General features: G+C 41.7%; 2 protein-coding genes and 1 pseudogene across 2 annotated transcripts in view; 1 reads left to right on the top strand and 2 right to left on the bottom strand.

Moving 5' to 3' along the window:
- LOC140504897 (short transient receptor potential channel 2-like) overlaps positions 1 to 13,813 on the top strand; it is a 30,133-nt gene extending 16,320 nt beyond the window's left edge. The window contains exons 8-13 of the mRNA XM_072610292.1: positions 1,019 to 1,111; positions 7,642 to 7,834; positions 9,903 to 10,030; positions 10,236 to 10,308; positions 12,572 to 12,698; positions 13,183 to 13,813. Coding sequence (XP_072466393.1) covers positions 1,019 to 1,111; positions 7,642 to 7,834; positions 9,903 to 10,030; positions 10,236 to 10,308; positions 12,572 to 12,698; positions 13,183 to 13,673 — 1,105 coding nt within the window. The 3' untranslated portion in view covers positions 13,674 to 13,813. The remainder of the gene's footprint in view (positions 1 to 1,018; positions 1,112 to 7,641; positions 7,835 to 9,902; positions 10,031 to 10,235; positions 10,309 to 12,571; positions 12,699 to 13,182) is intronic.
- Positions 13,814 to 14,475: 662 nt separating this feature from the next.
- On the bottom strand, positions 14,476 to 15,576 carry LOC140504894 (glyceraldehyde-3-phosphate dehydrogenase-like). Its single transcript, XM_072610280.1, has one exon. It carries the CDS (start codon positions 15,525 to 15,527, stop codon positions 14,526 to 14,528), a length of 1,002 nt encoding a protein of 333 aa, XP_072466381.1. The 5' UTR covers positions 15,528 to 15,576; the 3' UTR covers positions 14,476 to 14,525.
- A 5,224-nt stretch (positions 15,577 to 20,800) lies between these two features.
- LOC140504893 (large ribosomal subunit protein uL23-like) lies at positions 20,801 to 21,309 on the bottom strand (annotated as a pseudogene).
- Between the last annotated feature and the right edge of the window lie 2,079 nt (positions 21,310 to 23,388).

The following is a 23,388-nucleotide window of genomic DNA, read 5'->3' as shown; positions in this document are numbered from 1 at the left end:
CCAGTCAATGAAAAAAAAAAAAAAAGAAAGGGTTCAGCTTGGCTTCAATCCATTTCTTGACCTTAACAGTGACCTTGACTTCATCCTAAAAATAATGGAATCCCCAAATCTCTGAGTTAGCAGGAACTTTAAAAGGCTCTAAGTCCAGTCCCTATCTAGCAGGAAAATAAACTTTGGAATTTCCTGTGCCATCTTAACCTTTACATGTCATTATTATTGATCCTGACCTCACCCTATTATCCTTAACTTGAAGTCCATAGATCCCAGGAAGTCTATGATATAGGACAGGAAAAGAATTACATCTTTATTTTCACTAACCAATCATGGAAATTGAATATTTCAATTACTTAAAAACCTTATCTGAGAAGAAGCCCATAGACTTAAGGGTCTCTGACACAAACAAGGTTAAGAAGACCTCTCCCAATTCTAACTTAACCCTTCCCCTGACAAGGGATCTGTGAGATACCTGATGTTCACCCTGAGTCATCCCAGTTCTATCCTCACCCCTACCCAGAAAGTAACCCTTACCTGAACCCTCATCTCCTCCCATGCCATCCTCCTCAAAGTGACCTTCAATTAAGTCCTCACCCCAATTCCATCCTAATCCCTGACTTCATTATGGTTCATCTTCAGCCTTATCCTAATTCTGTCCTGTCCCTACCTTTACTCTTAATTTATTCTGAACCCCACTCTGACCAGAACCCCCACCCTTAACCCAACCTAATTATCATCAGGAACCTAATCCTGACTTTGCCTCTCACCCCAATTCCCTCCTAACTTATCCTAACACTAAACTGAAGCTGCAATTGAATACTGTTACTTAATCAACATTCTTCCTCCCCCGGTCCCTTGTGGCATGCCCCTTCTCCCAGACCCTCAGGTTGATGTTGGGAGATGGGGCAGAGACAAGGGGAGAGGACAGGAAAAAGTGGCCAAGGGCCCTCTTTAACCAAAGTCTGATTTCTCTTAAGAGTCTGACTCTGGTCATGTGTCTGACTCTTCCTCATCCTTCCTACAGGTTCATGTTCATCCTTATGATCATCCTGACGGCCTTTCTTTGTGGCCTCAACAATATTTATGTGCCCTACCAGGAGACAGAGCGACTGGGCAAGTATGTGGACTGGGGGCTGGACTGGGGATGGGGGAGGAAGTGTCCAGAGATGAGGACATAGCCTAGAAAAGGAGCTGGCCTCTTAGAGTTATGCTAGGAGAAGGGTCAGGGGTCAAGAAGAGGAAGTGCCAGGCAGGAGGGAGAGAAAGGGCTGGGGAAGAACTGGCTCAGGACCTTGTTTAAATCACTTTAGCTCTTTGTGTCTCAGTTTCTTCACTTGTAAAATGAAGACATTGGACTTTATTCATCTCAAAGATCCCTTCCATCTTTAAATCTCTGTGATATTTATGGCCAGGCAAAATCTGTAGCTACCTGAGAAATGTAGCTCCCATTCCCTCTAACCCAATCCTAAATTTCTCCCTCATCTGTTTATTGGAGCCTGACTTGCTCTGAGGGCCATAGGCTTGTTCTCTATTGACACTCTGAGGGAGCGAGCCTATGCATTCATTCACCTTCAGGGGAAGAGGGGATGGCTCTCAGAATCTCTTAGGAGAACCCTGGGCACAGGGGAGGTAGGATAGACCTCAGGTCAGACCTTGAACCTCGGACCTCACTGGCCTGATGTCATCTTGCCTGGGAGCACCAGCTTCTCTTTTTGTTATCCTAGGGACCTCAGGATTTTTACCTTCTGCTATTTTCTAAACTTTCCCTAGTGCTCAAACCTCCATCAGATCCACTTGAGCCTGATTGTTCCCTGGGTCACGAAATCTACCACCCCAGATTCCTTCATGCTCCTCTTGCTGATGCCATTGCTTCCTAGGTGGCTTTTCCCAACACCCTCTTCCCTCTTTCCCTGTCTCCATCCACACTGAACCATGAGTGCACTTTTAAAGGGCCCAATCAGGAGATCACAGAATCTGAGAGTTGGAAGGTACCCCAGTAGGCATCTAGTCCAACCCAAATGTGAAGGGAATCCCACTGTAGTATACCCTAGTGGTGACCATCCAATTTCTTCCTGAAGACCTTCATGCTCCTCCCCAGGCAGCCCCTTTGACTTAGGGATAGCTTGAAACATGAGTTGTTTTTTTCCTAATGTCAAGCCTAGATTTGCCTTTTTTCACTTAGACCCATTGTTCTTGATTCTTCCTTCAGGGGACAAAGAGCAAGCCTAAACTTTGCTCTGCATGACAGTCCTTCAAGTACTCAGAGGCATCTATTATGTCACACACACACACACACACACACACACATACACACACACACACCCTTAGTCTTCCCCAGTTCATTTAACTGTTCTTTATATGACATAGACTCACAAGGCCTTAATCAGGGGTGGGGAACCTGTGATGTCAAGGCCACATGTGGCCCCCTAAGTCCTCAAGTGCAGCCCTTTGACTGAATCCAAATTTCACAGAACAGAATAAATCCTATGAAGTTTGGATTCAGTCAAAGGGCCATACTTGAGGACTTGGACGGCCACATGTGGTCTCAAGGCCACAGGTTCCCCACCCCTACCTAAATCTTCCTCTGGAAACTTTCCCATTATTCAGTGTCCTTCTCAAACCTGGTGCCCAGAACTGAACATAATTCCCCGGATGAGATCTTGGTCACCTCTTTCTTCCCAGGCATCATTCCTCTCTTAATGCAGTTTTCTGCTACCACACATTGATACTAAATCATACTGAGCTTCTAGTCCACTAAAATCCTGAAGTCTTTCTCAGAACAACTGCTGTCAAACCATGCCTCCCTTACCTTATGATTGTGATTTTTTTTGGACCAGAGTATAAGACTTTACATTTATCTCAAGTGCATTTCTTTATGATAGACTCAGTCTAGTGCTTTCTATCCTGTCAACTGGATTCTGACTTTCTGTGCAGCGGTGTGCTGGTAAATATTTAACAACCAGTCCTTTGGGGGAGGGGGAATCCAACCATTTACCATGACACACTTTTAAATTATTAACATTTTCTTCTTCACTTTCTAAGTCTAGACAACCAACAAAATAATAAGTCAAGCCTTGATGTGAGTCATTTGCTTATTTCCAAAGTGTAAGTACACTGAAAATTTAAAAATCAAGTCAGGTTCAGTTGGCTCCAGAACTTATAGGACACCCTTGCATGTATACCTTTAACCAAGTCATTGAAAAGAATGTCGAACTACACAACCAAGCATGAATTCCTGGGGTATTCAATCATTCAATCAACAAGCATTTACCAAGTACCTACTGCATGCCAAGTTCTGTGCTAGGCGCCAGGGTTATTCCAATGAAGAACTCCTGCCACAATTGTCATTAACAACTATTCTTTGAGTCCAACCATCCAACTGTGTTATCATCTAGTCCATAACTCTCCATTTTCTCCACAAGAACAGTATGAGATACTTTTCCAAAAAGCTTTATTAAAGTCTAGGACTCAGGGATGGGGAACCTAAGACCTTGGAGTCACATAGAACCTTCAATGTCCTTGGGTACAACCTTTTAACTGAGTCCAGGTTTTACAGAACAAATCCTTTTATTTTTAAAAATTTATTTATTTTTAATTTTCAACATTCATTTTCACAAGATTTTGAGTTCCAAATTTTCTCATCTCTCCTCTCCCCCCACCTCAAGATGGCATGCATTCTGATTACTTCTTCCCCCAGTCTGCCCTCCTTTTTATTATTCCCCCCCTTATCCCCTTCTCCTTTACTTTCTTGAATGGCAAGATAGATTTCTATACCCTATTGCCTGCGTATGTTATTTTTCAGTTGCATATAAAAACAATTTTTTGACATTTGCTTTTAAAACTTTGAGTTCCAAATTCTCTCCCTTCTTCCCTCCCCACCCACCTTCACTGAGAATGCAAGCAATTCAGTATAGGTTATACATGTGTAGTTATGCAAAACACATCCATAATAGTCACATTGTGAAAGACTAACTATATTTCCCCCCATCCTATCCCACCCCCAGTTATTCTATTTTCTCCTTTGACCCTGTACCCTCTTCCCTGATCTGCCCTCCCTTCTATCATCCCCCTTCTTATCCCCTTCCCCCCTACTTTTGTAGGGTAAAATACCCAATTGAGTGTGATGTTATTCCCTTCTTAAGTCAAATCCAATGAGAGTAAAATTCACTCATTCCTTCTCACCTCCCTCCTCTTCCACTTCATTGTGAAACCTTTTTCCTTGACTCTTTTATGTGAGATAAATTACCCCATTCTATCTCTCCCTTTCTCCTTCTCCCAATATATTCCTCTCTCATACCTTAATTTTATTTTTTAGATATCATCCCTTCATATTCAACTCACCCTGTGCCATCTATCTATCTATCTATCTATCTATCTATCTATCTATCTATCTATCTATCTATCTATCTATCTATCTATCCATCCATCTATCTATCTATTAATCATTTATCTATCTATTTCCTCCAACTACCCTAAAGCTGAGAAAGGTCTCATGAGTTACAAATATAATCTTTCCATGTAGAAATGTAAGTAGTTCAACTTTAATAAGTCTCATGATTTTCCTTTCCTGTTTACCTTTTCATGCTTCTCTTGATTCTTGTATTTGAAAGTCAAATTTTCTATTCAGTTCTGGTCTTTTCATCAAGAATGCTTGAAAGTCCTGTATTTCATTGAATGATCATTTTCCCCCTGAAGGATTATACTCAGTTTTGCTGAGTAGGTGATTCTTGGTTTTAATCCTAACTCCTCTGACCTCCAGAATATCATATTCCAAGCCCTTTGATTTCTTAATGTAGAAGTTGCTAGATCTTGTGTTATCCTGATTGTATTTCCACAATACTTGAATTGTTTCTTTCTGGCTGCTTGCAATATTTTCTCCTTAACCTGGGAACTCTGGAATTTGGCCACAATATTCTTAGGAGCTTTACTTTTAGGATCTCTTTCCAGAGGTGATTGGTAGATTCTTTCAATTTCTATTTTGTCCCCTGGTTCTAGAATATCAGGGCAGTTTCCCTTGATGATTTCTTGAGAGATGATGTCTAGGCTCTTTTTTTTTTTGATCATGGCTTTCAGGTAGTCCAATAATTTTTAAATTATCTCTCCTGGATCTATTTTCCAGGTGAGTTGTTTTTCCAATGAGATATATCACATTGTCTTCTATTTTTTCATTCTTTTGGTTCTGTTTTATAATTTCTTGATTTCTCATAAGTCATTAGCTTCCATTCTAATTTTGAAGGAATTATTTTCTTCAGTAAGGTTTTGGGCCTCCTTTTCCATTTGGCCAGTTCTGATTTTTAAGGCATTCTTCTTCTCATTGATTTTTTGGACTTCTTTTGCCTTTTGGGTTAGTCTACTTTTGAAGGTGTTATTTTCTTCAGTATTTTTTGAGGTCTCCTTTAGCAAGTTGTTGACTCAATTTTCATGATTTTCTTGCATCACTCTCATTTCTCTTCCCAATTTTTCCTCTACTTCTCTTACTTGATTTTCAAAATCCTTTTTGAGCTCTTTCATGGCCTATGACCAATTTGTGTTTTTCTTGGAGACTTTTGATGTAGGAGCTTTGACTTTGTTGTCTTCTTATTGTATGTTTTGATCTTCTTTGTCACCAAAGTAAGATTCTATAGTCTGAGTTCTTTTACAATGTTTACTCATCTTCCCAGCCAAATACTTGACTTTCTAACTCTTTGTCAAGGTAGGACTCTGTTTCCTGTGGGGTAAGGGGTGGGTGTGGGTGTACCATCTCAGGCTTCAGGGATTTTGTATTAGTCACTTGATCCCACACTGTCTGTGGGCCCAGAGCACTGAAAAGAGCCTCCACTACTGCTTCTGCTGTTGCTGCTGCCACTGCCAGCAGATGCCACCACCACCATCCCCACTGCCCTGGGGCTGGGGCCCATCTGGCCAGATAGCACACTCCTCTTTCACCCAGATCCCAAAGAGTTTTCCCACTGACCTCTTTGGCATTTGTGGGTTGAGAAGTATGGAAACTGCCACAGCTGCCAATGATTCAGTCCCCTGAGACCTACTCTGGCCCATCTGTGCAGGTACAGCCAGTGCTTGTGCGGCCCAAGCCAGACTGCACTCCTCTCCCTGCCCTGTTCAATAGACCATTCCTGTCTACTTTTCAGATTGTCGTGGGCTGGGGATTTGTTTCATTCTTTCATGTTGTGGGTTCTGTAGCTCTAGAATTTGTTTAGAGTCATTTTTTACAGGTATTTAAAGGACTTTGGAGGAGAGCTCTGGGAAGTCCCTGCTTTTACACTGCCATCTTGACTCCACCCCCAACAAATCTTTTTATTGAGGGGATTTGTCCTGTGAAGTTTGGATTCAGTCAAAGGGCTGCACTTGAGGACCTAGAGGGCCACATGAGGTCTTGAGGCCACAGGTTCCCCCCCCATTGGTCTAGGTAAATGATGTCCTTTATCTACCAGTTTTGTAACCCTTTCAAAAAAAGAAATGAAGTTAAATCTGGCATGACCAATCCTTGAAGCCATTCTGGATCTTGGTGATTACTTCTTGCCTTTCTACATGTTCATCATGATTTGTTCTAGAATTTGTTCTAGAATTTTCTCAGAAATTTAAATCAAGATCACTGGTCTATAGTTTGTATTTTGCAAGTCAAGGCATTGCCTTCTCTGATCTTCTGCATTCTTTCAGATATTAGTCGTAGTTACTCAGAAATCACATCTTTCAGTTCTTTGAGAACCTGCGCATTTAGTTCTGGGCCATGTGACTTTAATCTTTCCAGGATAACTAGATGCTCCATTATTATCTACATACATATTTTGGATATCAATTCCCTACTAGTCACTTGTGTTTTGTCCTTTCCAGAGCAAAGGCAAATCTCCTTGACAGAGAAAACAGGAGGAAAATAAAAACTGAGCCAATGTGCCTTCTCTGTGTTAATTTTCAGCATCCCATCCATTCCAAACAAAGGTCCTGTCCTTTCTTTGGTCCTTCTTTTTCTCTCAGTAGGATAGGGACTAGACCTGTGATTCCATTGACATACGGGACTCTTAGGGGAGGAAACCCTCTCTACCAAGGTAGAGTGATGGCACCTTCTTTCCATTTTACATTCTAAAGAGTTGCCTAGAGCCCAGGGTCTGTATACAGTCAGTATATGTCAGAAACTAGACCCAAACTCAGGTCTCCCTTGTTTGAAACCAGTTCTTTATCTATAATGCCATGATATGTCTCCTTTCTTCCTATACTTCTTCCAAAACAGTTTCCTAAAAGTCTTAGTGCAGTTTTAATCTAAGGCTTTTAGGAAACCCTGTATATCTTTAAAAAATGCCTTTTTTGCCTTTAGTTTCCCCATTTTGCAGATAAAGAAACTGAGGCTGAGAGGTTAAGTGACTTGCCTGGGAGTAAATATCTGAATAAAGATTTACACTCAGGTATTCCTGACTCTAAGTCTCTATCCCTTACACCATGCTGCCTTTCAACTGCTATAAGGAGATGATTCTAGCTGGGTCCCAGAATACCCCAGTAGGGCAGTACCCCCAACATCCTGTCTCCCATGTGGTTCTATCACTAACTGAGATGGTCAGCTTTCCATAGACAGTGACATTGATATAAAGGGAAAAGCAGAGGCTGTGCCTAGCTCAGCTCTACTGTCTACCCCACAACATACATCTTTTCCTTCAGCTTCAACGAGACATTCCAGTTTCTCTTCTGGACAATGTTCGGTATGGAAGAACACAGTGTGGTGGACATGCCCCAGTTCCTGGTGCCTGAGTTTGTGGGTCGTGCTCTTTATGGCATCTTTACCATCGTCATGGTGATCGTGCTGCTCAACATGCTTATTGCCATGATCACCAACTCCTTCCAGAAGATTGAGGTGTGACAGAAGTGGGGATAGAGTAGCAGAGGAAGACTAAGGACCTACAGGGAGATGAAGGGAATATTAAAGGATAGAGGAGCACAGGAGGACCAGGGACCTGGAGGGAGATGAAGAGGATGATGGGGATTGGAATAGCAACAAGGGAGCAAGGGCTTATAGGTAGATGAAGGGGATGGTGGGAAATGGAGGAACAGAGGAGGACCAAGGACCTGTAAGGAGATGAAGGGGATGATGGGGGATAGAGGAGAGCCAGGGACCTGGAACACAGGTTGGATCAAAGGGACAGCAGAGCAATGGAGGAAAAGACCCAAAGAGATAGTATGTGATTATAGATTTACAGTTGAAAGGGACCTTAGGGGTCACCTAGTCCAACCCATTTGTTTTACAGAGGAAGAAATTGATTGAAGGAAGTAAAGGGGGAGAATAGGAGAGTATAAATACCTAATATCTGTCCTTATAGAACTCACATTCTCCTGAGAGAAAATGTGATAAAGGGAGATTCTTTTCAATTCACCAGACATTTTAAAAATGCCTAGTTTGTACAGAACCCTAAATGTGTCCCTTGGAGGAGTTACAAAATTTAAAGAAAAGCCCAGTCCTTGCCATAGTGAAAAATATAGTCTATTTAATAGAGGGCTAAGATACATATACTAGAAAACTAGAATACACAATATTGCCCATTAGAGGGAGATAGAGGTAGAGATATAAAGTAAATGTCTTGTGAGGGAAGACTTTCTTTAGGGTTGGGGAAGAAGGAAGAGCAAAGATTTCCTTGAGGAGGTAGCTTTGAATTGGACTTTAAAGGAATTCAGTAGGCAAGAGAGAGAGGAGATGGGAATGAAAAAGGAGGGGGGGCAGAAGGGAGAGAAGATTGGGAAAGGTTAGGACCATGGCAGAGTTAGGGAAGAAAAGGATAAGAGGAGCAGTGTGGTCTGAAGACAATAGAACTGGATGAGTCAAGAGACCTTGGTTAAAGTCTTGATAAAAGCTTGTTAATTGACTTGTTGGGTACTTAAAGTCCCTGTGATTTACTCATTGCCTTCTTTGAGGCTCTAGACACTAAATAAGTGCTTATTGACTGAATTAATGAATCTGTAAAATGTAGGAGTTGGTTTAAAATGACATCTGCAATTATTTTCAGTTCTAAATCTATGATCATGTGAGCCTGTCTCATAGCTTGTGATCAGAAAGGGATTTGTAAAGTGATAAAGAAATATATGGGCAGCTAGGTTGCAAAATGGATGCAGTGTCTGGCTTGGAGTCAGGAAGACTCATCTTTCTGAGTTCAAATCTGACCTCAAGACACTTGCTAGCTATGTGACCCTGGGCAAGTCACTTAACCCTGTTTGCCTCAGTTTCTTCATCTGCAAAATGAGCAGGAGAAGGAAATGGCAAACCACTCTAGTATCTGCCAAGAAAACCCAAACAGGGGTCACAAAGAGTTGGACATGACTCAACTACAACAAAATAGAAACATATACCTGTTTTCTATTAGATTGCTGGGAAGGAAGGTGGGGAGGAGAAAAGGAGGAAAGAAGTATGAAGTTAAGGGCTAGAGTGTAAATATGGAACCAGAGAATAAAAAGGGAATGGGACAGGAGATTGGGAGGACCTCTTAAGGAAGGGAGGACAGAAAAGCAGAGGTTATGGTACGGGACTGGGAAAAGATATAAGGGTGATCAGAGTGGAGCATAGTGGAGAAGGAGAGGAGTTGGAGAGTAGGATGAAAAAGGGGTTGGGGCAGGGATGTGGAATAAAAGGGGTATCGTGGAAGAAGACTAGGAGATAATCAAGAGTATGTGTGTAGAGAACTGAAGGGAAGGGGGAAAGGAAGAAGAAAGAGAATGGGGATAGAGAAAGGATTGGAGAAGAATGGGACAAAGGGATGGAAATGGGGATATGGTAAAGCGGAAAGAAGCAGAGGGACAGGAAATGAAGTGGAGGGAGAAGGGAGATGGGGAATGGTGGAGGAGTGTGAAGGATTGAGAATGAAGGATGAAAGGGGATCTCTAGGCATAAAGGAGGCTAGGGGTCCCTGAGCCCCTCCCCCATTTCTGGTCTCCAGGATGACGCTGATGTGGAATGGAAGTTTGCCCGCTCCAAACTCTACCTGTCCTTCTTTCGGGAGGGTTTGACACTGCCAGTTCCTTTCAATATTTTGCCCTCTCCCAAGGCCTTCTTCTATCTGCTCAGGTAAATTCTTAGTGAACCTCAACAACCTCATCCCTCTCATCCCTCATCCCCCTACTCCATCCTTCCTCAAGAACTCCCCATAGACTCCAATCCTCCCAAGTCCCAGGCCACCCCTCAACCTCCTTTTCTCATCCCCCATTTCCAATGACCCCTAACCCTAGCCCCCCATCCCATCCCCCTCTGACCCTTCACCTATTTCTCTCAGGAGGATCTTCCGATTCTTTTGTTGCTGCTGCTGCAAGACCAAGGAGTCTACCTATCCCCCCATCCCCACCTTCGTGAGTGTCCCATCTGATTGCTTGTTCCATGTCTCATCTTACAACTGTCCTATATCTATCTCAGTCTTTCTGTTCATCTATCCCATCTCTGCTCCATTCCGTCTCTATGTCCCACAATCTATCAAATGTTCACATTTATCTTAGCCTGTTAGATGTTCATTCAGCTCTATCCCTATATATTTGCCTGTGTGTATTTCTGATGTCTCTCTGAGTCTATTTGTCCTAGGCTGTTTCAGTTGGCTTGTCCTTGTGAGGGAGATGCCAGACAGGAAGGTACCAGAAACTAAGAGCCACCCTCTCCATTTCCCCTCAAGCCAGTGGGGTACTCCTGTCTAATTAGCTGTGTTCCTGAAGACTATTTACTGCTGCTTTGTCTCTGTCCCTCTCAACCAAGATCTTGACAAGGGTCATGCTCTCACTTAGTTGCCCCAGCTTGGATGGATATGGATTATTTCCCTTCTCTTCTCAGGGCTGCCCAAATGAGGCTGGCATTTGTCCAAAAAGGCTTTATCAAGTGATTTAGAGGGAAATTGATTGGGATCCCAAAGCAGAGGTCTACCATGAGTGATGGAGCAGATATTTCTTAGTTCTGAAATGGTATCATTCCGTGATTCTAAATATAGTGACTAGTAATAGCCCGGCTAAGACAATAATGATAATAGCTCAATTTTTATGAAATTTAAGTAATTTCTTTATAATATCTCTGAAAGGTGAATAGTGCAGATAATATTTTTTATGGAGAAACTAGGGCCCAGAGGAGTAAGATGACCTACTCAAGGTACAACTAGTAAGTATAAGAGCCTGAATTCAATTCCAGATCCCCTGAATCAAAGCCCAACTTTGTTTCCCTTATGCAAGACTGCCTCTATAAGGGTAGATGGATTTGTCTGCAGCTAACTCAAACCAGGATAGGGATGAGGATGGGGAGAAGTAAAGCCCCAGGCAAGAGGTCCTACCCAACAGCATTGGAGGGCTAGCCTTGTAACAATTATCACCCAGGTGGTGATTCACAGGGGTTTCAGGAAAGAGGGGGCTATGGCCAGGGAAAATCCCCCAGCAATAGTCTGGAGTGAGGTAGAGCATGGATTCCCTGATATGTCCAATCTGGCCCTCTCCCTAGAGAGCCTTTAGGCTGGAAATTGGGAAAACTGAATTCCAGTCCCAGCTCTGCCACTGGCTCATTATGGAAGAGCCATATGCAAGTCATTTCCTCTTAGTCACTCATTAGTTAAGAGAAACTAAGTTACCCTTAATTACTCCTCATAGTTACCTCTCTAGGCCTCAGTGTTCTTTTTTATAAAACGAGGAGGTTGAATTAGATGATGTCTCAAGATTTCTTCCAGCTCCAGCAATCTATAATCTGTGAATTGATGGAATAATTAATCCCTCTCCTCTGTTCCTGACCCTAGTTCCTTACTGTATCTAGAAAGGAACTTCCCCTACACCTCTGACCAGGAATGAGACTTTGGCATCTAGAGTTCCCAGTTGGGGATTTTCCTGTTAGCCTTCTTTTTTCCTGGGCTTTGGTTTTGAGGGTGGAGAGAACTATCAATCAATCAATAAATACTTATTAAGCACCTACTATGTGCCAGGCATGGAGCTAAACTCTGGTGATACAAAAAGAGTCTAAAGTCCTTGTCCTCAAGGACTTACAATGTAATAGGGGAAACCACATGCAAATAAATATATACAATGCAAGTTTTATACAAGATAAATAGGAGATAATCAACAGAGGGAAGGCATTAGAATTAGGAGAGGCTCTGGAAGGCTTCCTGTAGGAGATGGGATTTTATTGGGACTTAAAGGAAGCCAGGGTGGTCAGTAGTCAGAGCAGAGGAAGGAGGGTGTTCCAGGCATGGGGAACATGCCCTGAGACATGAGATGGTGTCTTGTTTGTAGGACAGGAGGCCAGTGTTACTGGATTGAAGAATACATGTCAGGGAGTAAGGTGTCAGAAGACTGAAGGTAGGAGCGGGCTAGGTTATGGATGGCTTTGAAGACCAAACAGCATTTTTTATTTGCTGCTGGAGGTGATAGGGAGCTACTGGAGTTTAATGGGCAGGGGGAAGTGATATGAATGGACCTGAACTGTAGGAAAATCATTTTAGTGGCTGAATGGAGAATGGATTGGAATGAAGAAAAGACTTGAGGCTGACAGACCCATCAGCAATCTATTACAATAAATTAGCAGGAAAGGTTTGGAGAAAGTATAGACATTGGGGAATGGTTCATACTCTTTTCTCTCTAAATATATATATTCCAGGCAAACTCTGGGGTGGGGGCCAGGAATGGGGAAAGTGAGGGCTCCTATCGAGTCCGAGTCATCAAGGCGTTGGTGCAACGTTACATTGAGACTGCCAGGCGTGAGTTTGAAGAAAGCCGTCGGAAAGGTCAGTCTCTAGACCCAAGACACTTGATTCCCCAGACTTTATCCCTACTCCCGGCTCCCTGCCTTTATGTTTCCCAGACCTTGTCCTTCTTTTCCCAAACTCCAAAATCTGAGTCTGTGGACCCCTTGGTTTTCTACATGTCTTTAGTCTGCCCTCCCTTTTCTTGAATGTCCTCCCTCACAAGGCTTTACCCTCTCTGATGACCTCTATTTCCATAAACCCAAGTATCTGGATTAAATAATCTCTTTCTAGTCTGTATACCAATCGATCCTAAATCCCCCCTCTCCTCTTACAACCCTGAAACTCTCTCAGGCAAATGGGTGCCTGCCCATAGGCCAGAGTGTTTCCAAAAGGCCTAGTCTGAGAATTCCAAGTTCTTGGTGACTCATGGGAAGTTCATTCAGCTTTGGGCCTTTCTGAGGTACCCCCAGAAGGAGGAAGGGCATCTCCTCCATATTCGCCCACCTCCTTTCTATTTCTTTAGACCTTGGCAACCGACTCACAGAGCTGACCAAGACAGTGTCCAGACTGCAGGGTGAGGTGGCTGGTGTGAGGAAGACACTGGCTGAGGGTGGAACTCCCCAGCTCCCTGATGGTGTCAGTGTCCTGAGCCGCTACATAACTCGCATCCGAAATAGCTTCCAAAATCTAGGACCCACCATCCCTGAGACCTCTGAAGTGAGAAGAGGAGAGGAGGAAATGGGACTTAGAGTGCCTGAGGAACTAGGGACACAGATATCTGAAGAGATGGTGAACCAGGAGTCCAGAGTCCCAGAGTTAGGAACTCAGGATACTGAAGAACATGCCCATCAGGAAGTTGAAAGGGGCAGGACCCAGGCATTTGAGGGCTCCTACAAAATTTCCGCTGCCCAAGTGGAGATTCACAGGGGGTTTCAGGAAGAAGGGGATATGAATGTGCCTCTAGAGGAAGGTCCAGTGGCTGGGCACGATCCCCCAGCCTCAGGAGCTGAATAAAAAGTACTTTGTGCAGCAGCTGACCTAACCCCGTGCCACCTATGCCACCAGTTCTAAGAAGAAGTGCTGATGAAATCTCCTTCCTTTCCTCTCCCTGACCCAAATGCCTTACTGCCTTAATAAAATTAGATATGACTGACTATCAGTGTTTACTGAATGGAAAATTAAGAAATTTATTTTTCATTGTCTTACTACACCCTTTCAAAAACTGACCATGTGCTAGGACATAAAGAACTTACAAATAAATGCAGAAAGGCAGAAATTAAATACATAATTTACTGACCAAAAACACAAGAAAAATTATAATTGGTAAGGGAGAATTCAGATCCTGAATAATATAATCCTGAATAATAAATTGAGTCAAAGAACAAATCATAGGAATAAGAAATAATCATAGTAAAGAAAATAATAAAAAGATACCAACCAAAAATCATGGCAGGTGCCAAACCTGTACATCAACAAAAGAAACAAAAGATTAGCGAATTGGACAGTCAATTTTTTAAAAACCTAGAAAATCCACATATGAATCCCAGAAGACGTATAAACATTAAAATCTTGAAAAATAAAAGATAAAATTAGAAAATATCATAAGCATGATAAAAAAAGATCTGGGTTGTTTGGTTTTTTTTGTTTGTTTGTTTTTGTTTTTTTTTTTTGCACTGAATGTGGTGACTTTATTGATGGTACACAATACAGGACTCTAGGCTTCTCCCTCCTACTACAGGGGTGTATTGGGACAAGGATGTGAATGGAACAGGGTATCCCCAGTAGAGGAACATAAGTTAGGAATGTAGGCTCCCCAGTGGTGGAACTCCTTTTTCCACTGGGGATGAAGATCCATGGCTTTCCACTTTACTCCTTGGAGGCCATGTAGACCATGAGGTCCACTACACGGTTGCTGTAACCATACTCATTGTCATACCAAGAAATGAGCTTGACAAAGTGGTCATTGAGGGCAATACCAGTGCCAGCATCAAAGGTGGAAGAGTGGGTGTTGCTGTTAAAGTCACAGGACACAACCTGGTCCTCTGTGTAGCCCAAGATGCCCTTCAAGGGTCCCTCTGATGCCTGCTTCACCACTTTCTTGATATCATCATATTTGGCAGGTTTCTCCAGGCGGCAGGTCAGATCCGCAACAGATACATTGGGAGTAGGAATGCGGAAGGCCATGCCTGTGAGCTTCCCATTCAGCTCAGGTATGACCTTGCCTACAGCCTTAGCAGCACCAGTGGAAGCAGGGATGATGTTTTGGGCAGCACCACACCCATCACGCCACAGCTTACCAGAGGGGCCATCTACTGTCTTCTGGGTAGCAGTAATGGCATGGACTGTAGTCATGAGTCCTTCCACAATGTCAAAGTTGTCATGAATGACCTTGGCCAAGGGAGCCAAGCAGTTGGTAGTGCAGGAAGCATTACTGACAATCTTAAGGGAATTATCATATTTCTCATGGTTCACTCCCATCACGAACATTGGGGCATCAGCAGAAGGGGCAGAGATGATGACCCTCTTGGCTCCACCCTTCAAGTGAGCCCCAGCCTTTTCCATGGTGGTAAAGACTCCAGTGGACTCTACAACATACTCGGCTCCAGCATCTCCCCATTTGATATTGGTGGGATCCCTCTCCTGGAAGATGGTAATGGCTTTTCCATTGATCACCAGCTTCCCATTCTCAGCCTTGACAGTGCCCTTGAACTTGCCATGGGTGGAGTCATATTGAAACATATAAACCATGTAGTTGAGGTCAATGAAGGGGTCATTGATGGCCACGATGTCTACTCCACCTGAGGTGAATGCAGCCCTAGTCACCAGGCGCCCAATACAGCCAAATCCGTTGACTCCGACCTTCACCATGTTGTTTCTGGGATGCGACTGAAGTAGCAGATCCTGGCACCGACCTTGGGAGAAAGGCAGAAAACCTGGGTTGTTTTTTAAAAAAATCAGTGAAACATACAAAATATTAGTTAATTTGGTCAAAAAAGGATAGAAAATCAAATTATCAAAGTAAAAAATGAGAATAGAGAGTCCACAATTAATATTGCATTTAATAAATATTATTTCATATTATTTTTTATTATTTATTTTATATTATTACAACCGTATTATTTATTTTATATTATAAATAATATTATAAATATTATTAATAAATAAAAATAATAAATAAATGCATTTAATAAAGTGATGGAGCTGGCCATTCACAGCAATCTCTTAGAGTCTCATAGCTTTTACAATGTTGAAACAATCCTTCATGAGTTCCCATGACTAAGTACAGGAAGAACTGCCTGCTCATTAGATTATAAAATGAAATGTGAACCAACTCCTTTTCTTTTGAATGTGTTGCTAGGGACTCTGGCAGCTTTTCCTTGGACTTCTAACAGGATAGAGGTGAGAGAAAAAGCCTGATCTTACATATATCACTAAGACTTGCTGGAATAACTAGACTGGTTTTGGAAGAAAGATCTTACTCAAAAGACAGAATAGGTCAAATGGAAAATAGAGTATCATTGCATAGTAAGAGGATTTACTCATGTGAGGAAGTCTAGGAAGCAGGGTAGAGAAGAAGCATGGCAGAGAGCATTTGGGGAAAGATCAATGGAGGCAGGGAAAAAAGCAGTATTTGTGGAGTGTATTACAGACCACCTGACCAAAAAGAAAATAGATAAGGAGCATCAGAAGCCTCTTACAGAACCACAATAAAGTAGGGATGAGGGTCCTCAATTTTCCAAACCCCTGCTGGAGTTATTTTTTCCGAAAGCAGAGAGCTTAATGGACATTTAATAAATATTTGTTGATTAATTGATTGGTTCAGAGAAAGAATAAGACTAAAATTTTATAGGGGAAGTGAGCTCAGTAGGGATAGGAAGCTCTTGAGAATGAAATTTTGAAAACACAAGAAAAAATAATTCTGATGAATAAGATGAGGTAGGTTTGCCTAAAGAAATTATCTGGAAACGTAGAAAATTCATCAACCAATTTGAATTTAAAGACATGCATGGAAGATGGAGAGAAGCACCATGGTGTAGTTGATAGAAAGCTGACCTGCAATCAGGAAGATGAGTTGAAACTCCATCTTCATATACGTTGTCTGTCTGACCCTGGACAAATTACTTAACCTTTCAGTGCTCTAGGCAGCTCTCTAAGACAATCAGTTGCGGAAAAGGTGAGACCATACATTAGTAAAGGGAGTCTCCTTTTGTGAGAGTTCTCTGTACCAAAGAAATCTGAAGTTCAGTCCTTATTCCTTCTCTTAAACAAGATGGAAGCAAGAGAAGATGGTCGAAATCTGGTATAGAGAACTCTGAGTGAAGAAACTCTTACTAAAAACGACTCGGCAATTTCTAGCCTTACAAAGTTTTTGGAGGCACTGAAAGTTTAAGTGACTCCACTATGGTTACATGTAACCATAGCAACTATGGTTACACATCTACTTTGTTTCAGAGGTGAGACTTGAACCCAGGTCATCTAAGACGATTGGAGCCCCTACAGATTTATACAAGCTAATCTCACCTAGGCCCTCACTCCAACAAAGCAATCCCATTGATTCTTCCTGATTCCTTATCCCATTCACCAAAGCAATTATTCAAACTCTTTTCTCCTCAAGCCTTCCCAATCACTCCTCTTCCCACCCTCTCCATTGGGGTTTTCATCTCATATTTCACCAAAGAAAACAGGACCATTTGATAAGAGTTCTTTCTTCTCTCCTCATCTTACAATCTCTGGACATTGTCCCCCACTATCTCCTTCATTCTAGTATCTAATGAGGAGTTGAACCTTCTGCTTGTTAAGATCAGTCCTTCTACACATACCTCCTTTACCTAGTCCCCTCCCATTTTTTTCCCAAACTATCCTCCTTATTCTCCCTCCAATCTTTAGTTTCTATCTACTAGCTTCTGCTACCTACCAAAACATTCAGATCTCTATCATCCTTTTAAAAAATATTCTTTAAATCCTACCATGGCCACTAGCTGTCATCCTATATCTTTCTTCCCCTTCTACAATCAATCTACAATACAAGCCATATGCAATTAATATTTCTAATTTCCTCTCCACTTACTCTCTTTTAAACCCAGTGAAACCCGGCTTCTGAACTAACCATTCAACTCAAATTACTCTCTCCAAAGTAGTCAATGATCTCTTAATTGACAAATCTATTGTCCTCTTCTATCATCATTCTTTCCTCCCTGGGTTTTAATGATAGCTTTCTCTTCATTCTTCTACATGTCTGACTGCTCATTTTATTTTTGTCAGATGTTCATAGATATCACAGCACTTTGGTCATCCTTCAAAGTTGTATCCCAGGCCCTCTTCTCTCCTTTCTCTATACAGTGGAGTCAGAAAACAATAGGTTAGAAAACTTGATTCCAATTCCACATATCATTCTAAAATGCATTATTAAAGGAATGATTAGAGAAAAGGAGAAAGTAACATCTAGTATTTATATAGCGCTTCAAGGTTTGTGAAATACTTTTTGCAAATATCTCATTAGATCCTCACAACTGAGGCAAAGGTTAAATGATTTGCCCAAGATCGCACAGCTAGTGTCTGAGGTTTGGTTTTGAACATGTCTTCCTGAACTCAGATCCAGAAGTTTATTCACCGTCCCACCTAGCTGATAGTAATCTCAAAAAAATGGCACAACTTTATCAAGAATAATCAGCTGCTGGATGGTCTCCCTGCCACAAGTTTCTCCCCATTCTTGTCCATCTTTCACTCAGTTACCAAATTAATCTTCTGAAGTGTGTGTCTAAATGTGTCACCCTGTACTCAATAAATTCCAAGAGCTCACTGTCACCTCTGAGATAAGATATAAAATCTTCTATTGTTAAAAGCCCTTAATAATTTACCCTCTACTTTTATAATCTTTTTATACTTTATCCTTTGCCCCCACATACTCTGTAATTGTGACAATAACCTCTTATATAGCGCTTCCCATTCCTTGAACATGATAATCCTCTTATACCTTCAGGCATTTTCATGATTGTCCTCCATACCTGAAATTCTCTCCCCTCTTATTGCCACCTCCTATCATTTCTGGCCTTCTGCAAATGCCAGCTAAAATCCCACTTCTACAGGTTATTGTTGGGTTTTTGTTGTTTGGTCATTTTAGTTGTGTCCAACTCTCTGTGACCCCATTTGGGGTTTTCTTAGCAAAGATACTGGAGTGGTTTGCCATTTCCTCCCCCAGCTTATTTTACAGATGAGGAATTGAGGCAAACAGGATTCGGTGACTTGCCCCAGGATCACACAGCTATTAAATGTCTGAGGCTGTATTTGAACTCATGAAGATGAGTCTTCCTGATTCCAGGCCCAGTACTCTATCCATTGTGTCACCCACCTGCCCTTAGCTTCTACAGGAACTTTTCCCAATTTCCATTCATTGTAATGCCTTCCTTATGCTGATTCAATTACATATATATTATATTTATTATATCATATTATATATGTATAGCCTGTATGGATCAAATGAGATAATATTTGCAAAGTGCTTAGCACAGAGCTTGGTACATAGTAATGATGGGGGAATGGGATTCGCACTGGATCCCTGAAAGGAAAAGACCATGTCTTTGGGACCTGGACCCCAAAGCCCCTAAACCCAGATATCTGATGTTTGCCTGACCCATTCACTCAATAACTACTCTTTCATTGTGGCCCTCATTGCCTGCACCTGACCCACGTAGGCTACTTGCCACTCCTAGATTCCATTCATATCTTCCCACAGTCTTTCTGTATAAAAGTGTTGCTCTTGCCCCCATTAAATCACTCAGATTCTCAAAATCTGGCTCACTTATATTGGCATCACAAATACAGAAGACTCACTGGGAGTCTCGTCCATCCAACCAGTGTCTTAACTGGCTAATTGAACTGAAAGAAGGCTTGAGTGTTGTTCTGTCTTATTTCTTGTGATTTCTCCCATTGATTAATTCTTTTTTACAACATGACTAATGTGAAAATACATTTAATATGAATGTCTATGTGTAGCCTATATGCTGTCTTAAGGGGAGAAAATTTAGAACTCAAAATCTTATGGAAGTGAATGTTGACAACAGAAAATTAATTAATTAATTATTTAAAAAGAAAGAAATTTTCTTATGTCTCACACAAACTTCAGTAAATAAAGGCAGGATTTTTGAATGTCGTTCAAACAATAATTTAAGGGAAGAATCACCCGAAAGTTAACTCTTATCCCAGGTCACCCACCTTTCAGCAGCTCAACTCAGCCCTCAATTTCCTCTTGTTTTCCATGAATACCGACAGAGCACTATGACACCACTCTGAGTCACATGAAGGAAAAGCTATTCCTACCCCAAACCAGTGCTGGCAGCTCTAAGACACTTTCTGCTTTATTGGATGGGTTGCTTCAGAACCATGGGCAGCAGCTAGCACCTTGTAAATGTAACAATAGCACATTTCTATCTTTGATGAAAAGATACTTTCATCATCTGAGATTATTTATATTTTGAAAGGTGAGAAAAGAGAAGGTAATAACTAGCCAAAGGGTTCTAGCTATAATGGTGCAATTTTGTGGCCCCATGACAGGATTTTGGGAAAAAGCGAGCAGGTAAGTAAGCCCTGGAATCTCAGAGTCAAAACAGACCTCCAAGGGCATCTAATTCCATCCATATCAAAATAGGAAGCCTCCCACGCAAGTGATCAGCAGCCTTTACTTGAAGATTTTTAATATTGGGAATCCACTACTAACTTGAAAGAAATTGTGGAATAGTAGACAGAGTGCTTGACTTGGAGTTAGGAAGACCTGAATTCAAATATCTCATCAGGTGTTTATTAGCTATATGACCCTAGGCAAATCATTAAATCTGTCTGAGCTTCAGTTTGCTTTTGTGTAAAATTTGGATGATAATAATACTTGGGGTTAGTGAGAGGTCCAAATGAGGTATGCAATAAAAATACTTTGCAAACTGCAAAGCATTATGTAAGTGTCAGTTGTTGATGTTGTCATTTCCAACTGAGACAATCCATTTTACATTTGGACATTTTTATTTTTAGAAAGCTTTCCCTTGTGTTAATTTACCCCCTTGTCCTTGTGGAAATCTGCTTTCCTTTGGTTTCCACCCATTACTTCTGGTTTTTTGTTTTTTGTTTTTTGGGGGTTTTTTTGTCAGGGAAAACTTTTTATTGTAGGTGCAGTGAGACAGCTGGAGACAGTTTAGATGATTCCAATTTTGTTGGCAACATCCAAAGCATCACAGTCTGGAGCAAGCTGGACATAAGCTTTCTTCTCTCCGTCAGGCCAGATCAGTGTGTTGACCTTGGCCACATCGATGTCATATGGCTTCTTTACCGCCTGCTTGACCTGATGTTTGTTGGCCTTGACGTCCACGATGAAAACTAGGGTGATGTTGTCCTCAGCCTTCTTCATAGCAGACTCAGTGGTCAAGGGAAACTTAATGATGGCACAGTGGTCAAGCTTGTTTCTCCGAGGGGCACTTTTCCGAGGGTATTTGGGCTGCCTTCTTCGTCTTAGTGTCTTGGGTCACCGGAAGGTGGGGGATGTTCAGATCTTCTTCCTTTTGTGGCTATGGACACCCTTCAACACCGCTTTCTTGGCCTTCAAGGCCTTGGACTTGGCTTCTGTCTTGGGGAGTACAGCGGCTTCCTCCTACGCCTTCGGTGCCATCTTGGGGGAAAGGGTCTTCCACAGTGCTTCTCACGAGCTTATCTACTTCTGGTTTTGACTCTATGGAGCCAAGCAGACAAAGCTTATTCTTTGTCTCCATGATGACTCTCTAAATATTGACTATTATGTCCTCCTAAGACTTCTGTTCTGCAGGCCAAATCTAGTTCCCTTCAGATGACTCTTATGTGATATATTTTCTAGTCCTTTTGCAATCCTGGTTGCCTTCTTTTAGACACACTCCACCATATATATATGTTCCCTAAAAATGTGGTACCCTGAGCTAATCACAGTCATCTAAAAGTATTCAAGGATATGAACAGGTAATTTTCAGAGGAAGACATTAAAGATATCTATAATCATATGAAAAAATGTTCTAAATCACTTTTGATTAGAGAGATGCAAATCAAAACAACTCTGAGGTACCATATCATACCTCTCAGATTGGCAAACATGACAGAACAGGAAGATGATAAATGTTGGAGAAGATGTGGGAGAGCTGGAACACTAATTCATTGTTGGTGGAGCTGTGAGCTCATCCAACCATTCTGGAGAGCAGTTTGGAACTAGGCCCAAAGGGCTACAAAAATGTGCATATCTTTTTTTTTTTTTTAACTTTTAACATTCATTTTCACAAAATTTTGGGTTACAAATTTTCTCCCCTTTTATCCCCTCCCCCCCTACAAACACCAAGCATTCTAATTGCCCCTATGACCAATCTGCTCTCTCTTCTATCATCCCTCTCTGCCCTTGTCTCCGTCTTCTCTTTTGTCCTGTAGGGCCAGATAGCTTTCTATACCCCTTTACCTGTATTCCTTATTTCCTAGTGGCAAGAACATTACTCGACAGTTGATCCTAACACTTTGAGTTCCAACTTCTTTACCTCCCTCCCTCTCCACCCCTTCCCTTTGGAAGGCAAGCAATTCAATATAGGCCAAATCTGTGTAGTTTTGCAAATGACTTCCATAATAGTTGTGTTGTATAGGACTAACTATATTTCCCTCCATCCTATCCTGTCCCCCATTACTTCTATTCTCTTTTGATCCTATGCCTCCCCATGAGTGTCGACCTCAAATTGCACCCTCCTCCCCATGCCCTCCCTTCTATCATCCCCCCCACCCTGCTTATCCCCTTATCCCCCACTTTCTTGTATTGTAAGATAGGTTTTCATACCAAAATGAGTGTGCATTTTATTCTTTCCTTTAGTGGAATGTGATGAGAGTAGACTTCATGTTTTTCTCTCACCTCCCCTCTTTATCCCTCCACTAATGAGTCTTTTGCTTGCCTCTTTTATGAGAGATAATTTGCACCATTCAATTTCTCCCTTTCTCCTCCCAATATATTTCTCTCTCACTGCTTGATTTCATTTTTTTTTCAAGATATGATCCCATCCTCTTCAATTCACTCTGTGCACTCTGTCTCTACGTATGTGTGCATGTGTGCATGTGTGTGTGTGTGTGTGATCCCACCCAGTACCCAGATACTGAAATGTTTCAAGAGTTACAAATATTGTCTTTCCATGTAGGAATGTAAACAGTTCAACTTTAGTAAGTCCCTTATGTCTTCTCCTTGCTGTTCACCTTTTCATGGTTCTCTTCATTCTTGTGTTTGGAAGTCAAATTTTCTTTTCAGCTCTGGTCTTTTCATCAAGAATGCTTGAAAATCCTCTATTTCATTGAAAGACCAATTTTTCCCCTGAAGTATTATACTCAGTTTTGCTGGATGGGTGATTCTTGGTTTTAGTCCTAGTTCCTTTGACTTCTGGAATATCCTATTCCATGCCCTTCGATCCCTTAATGTAGAAGCTGCTAGATCTTGTGTTATCCTGATTGTATTTCCACAATACTTGAATTGTTTCTTTGTAGCTGCTTGCAATATTTTCTCCTTGACCTGGGAACTCTGGAATTTGGCCACAATGTTCCTAGGAGTTTCTCTTTTTGGATCTCTTTCAGGCAGTGTTCTGTGGATTCCTTGAATATTTATTTTGACCTCTGGTTCTAGAATCTCAGGGCAGTTTTCCTTGATAATTTCATGAAAGATGATGTCTAGGTTCTTCTTTTGATCATGGCTTTCAGGTAGTCC

This window comes from Notamacropus eugenii, chromosome 5, assembly GCF_028372415.1.
Source record: "Notamacropus eugenii isolate mMacEug1 chromosome 5, mMacEug1.pri_v2, whole genome shotgun sequence".
Taxonomy (NCBI): Eukaryota; Metazoa; Chordata; class Mammalia; order Diprotodontia; family Macropodidae; genus Notamacropus; species Notamacropus eugenii.
The sequence above is the reverse complement of the archived record's forward strand: the minus strand, read 5'-3'. Positions and strand labels throughout refer to the sequence as shown.

What these genes read in the sequence shown, in the direction of transcription:
- LOC140504894 (XM_072610280.1), bottom strand. Translation starts at nt 15,527, where the DNA reads ATGGTGAAGGTCGGAGTCAACGGATTTGGCTGTATTGGGCGCCTGGTG.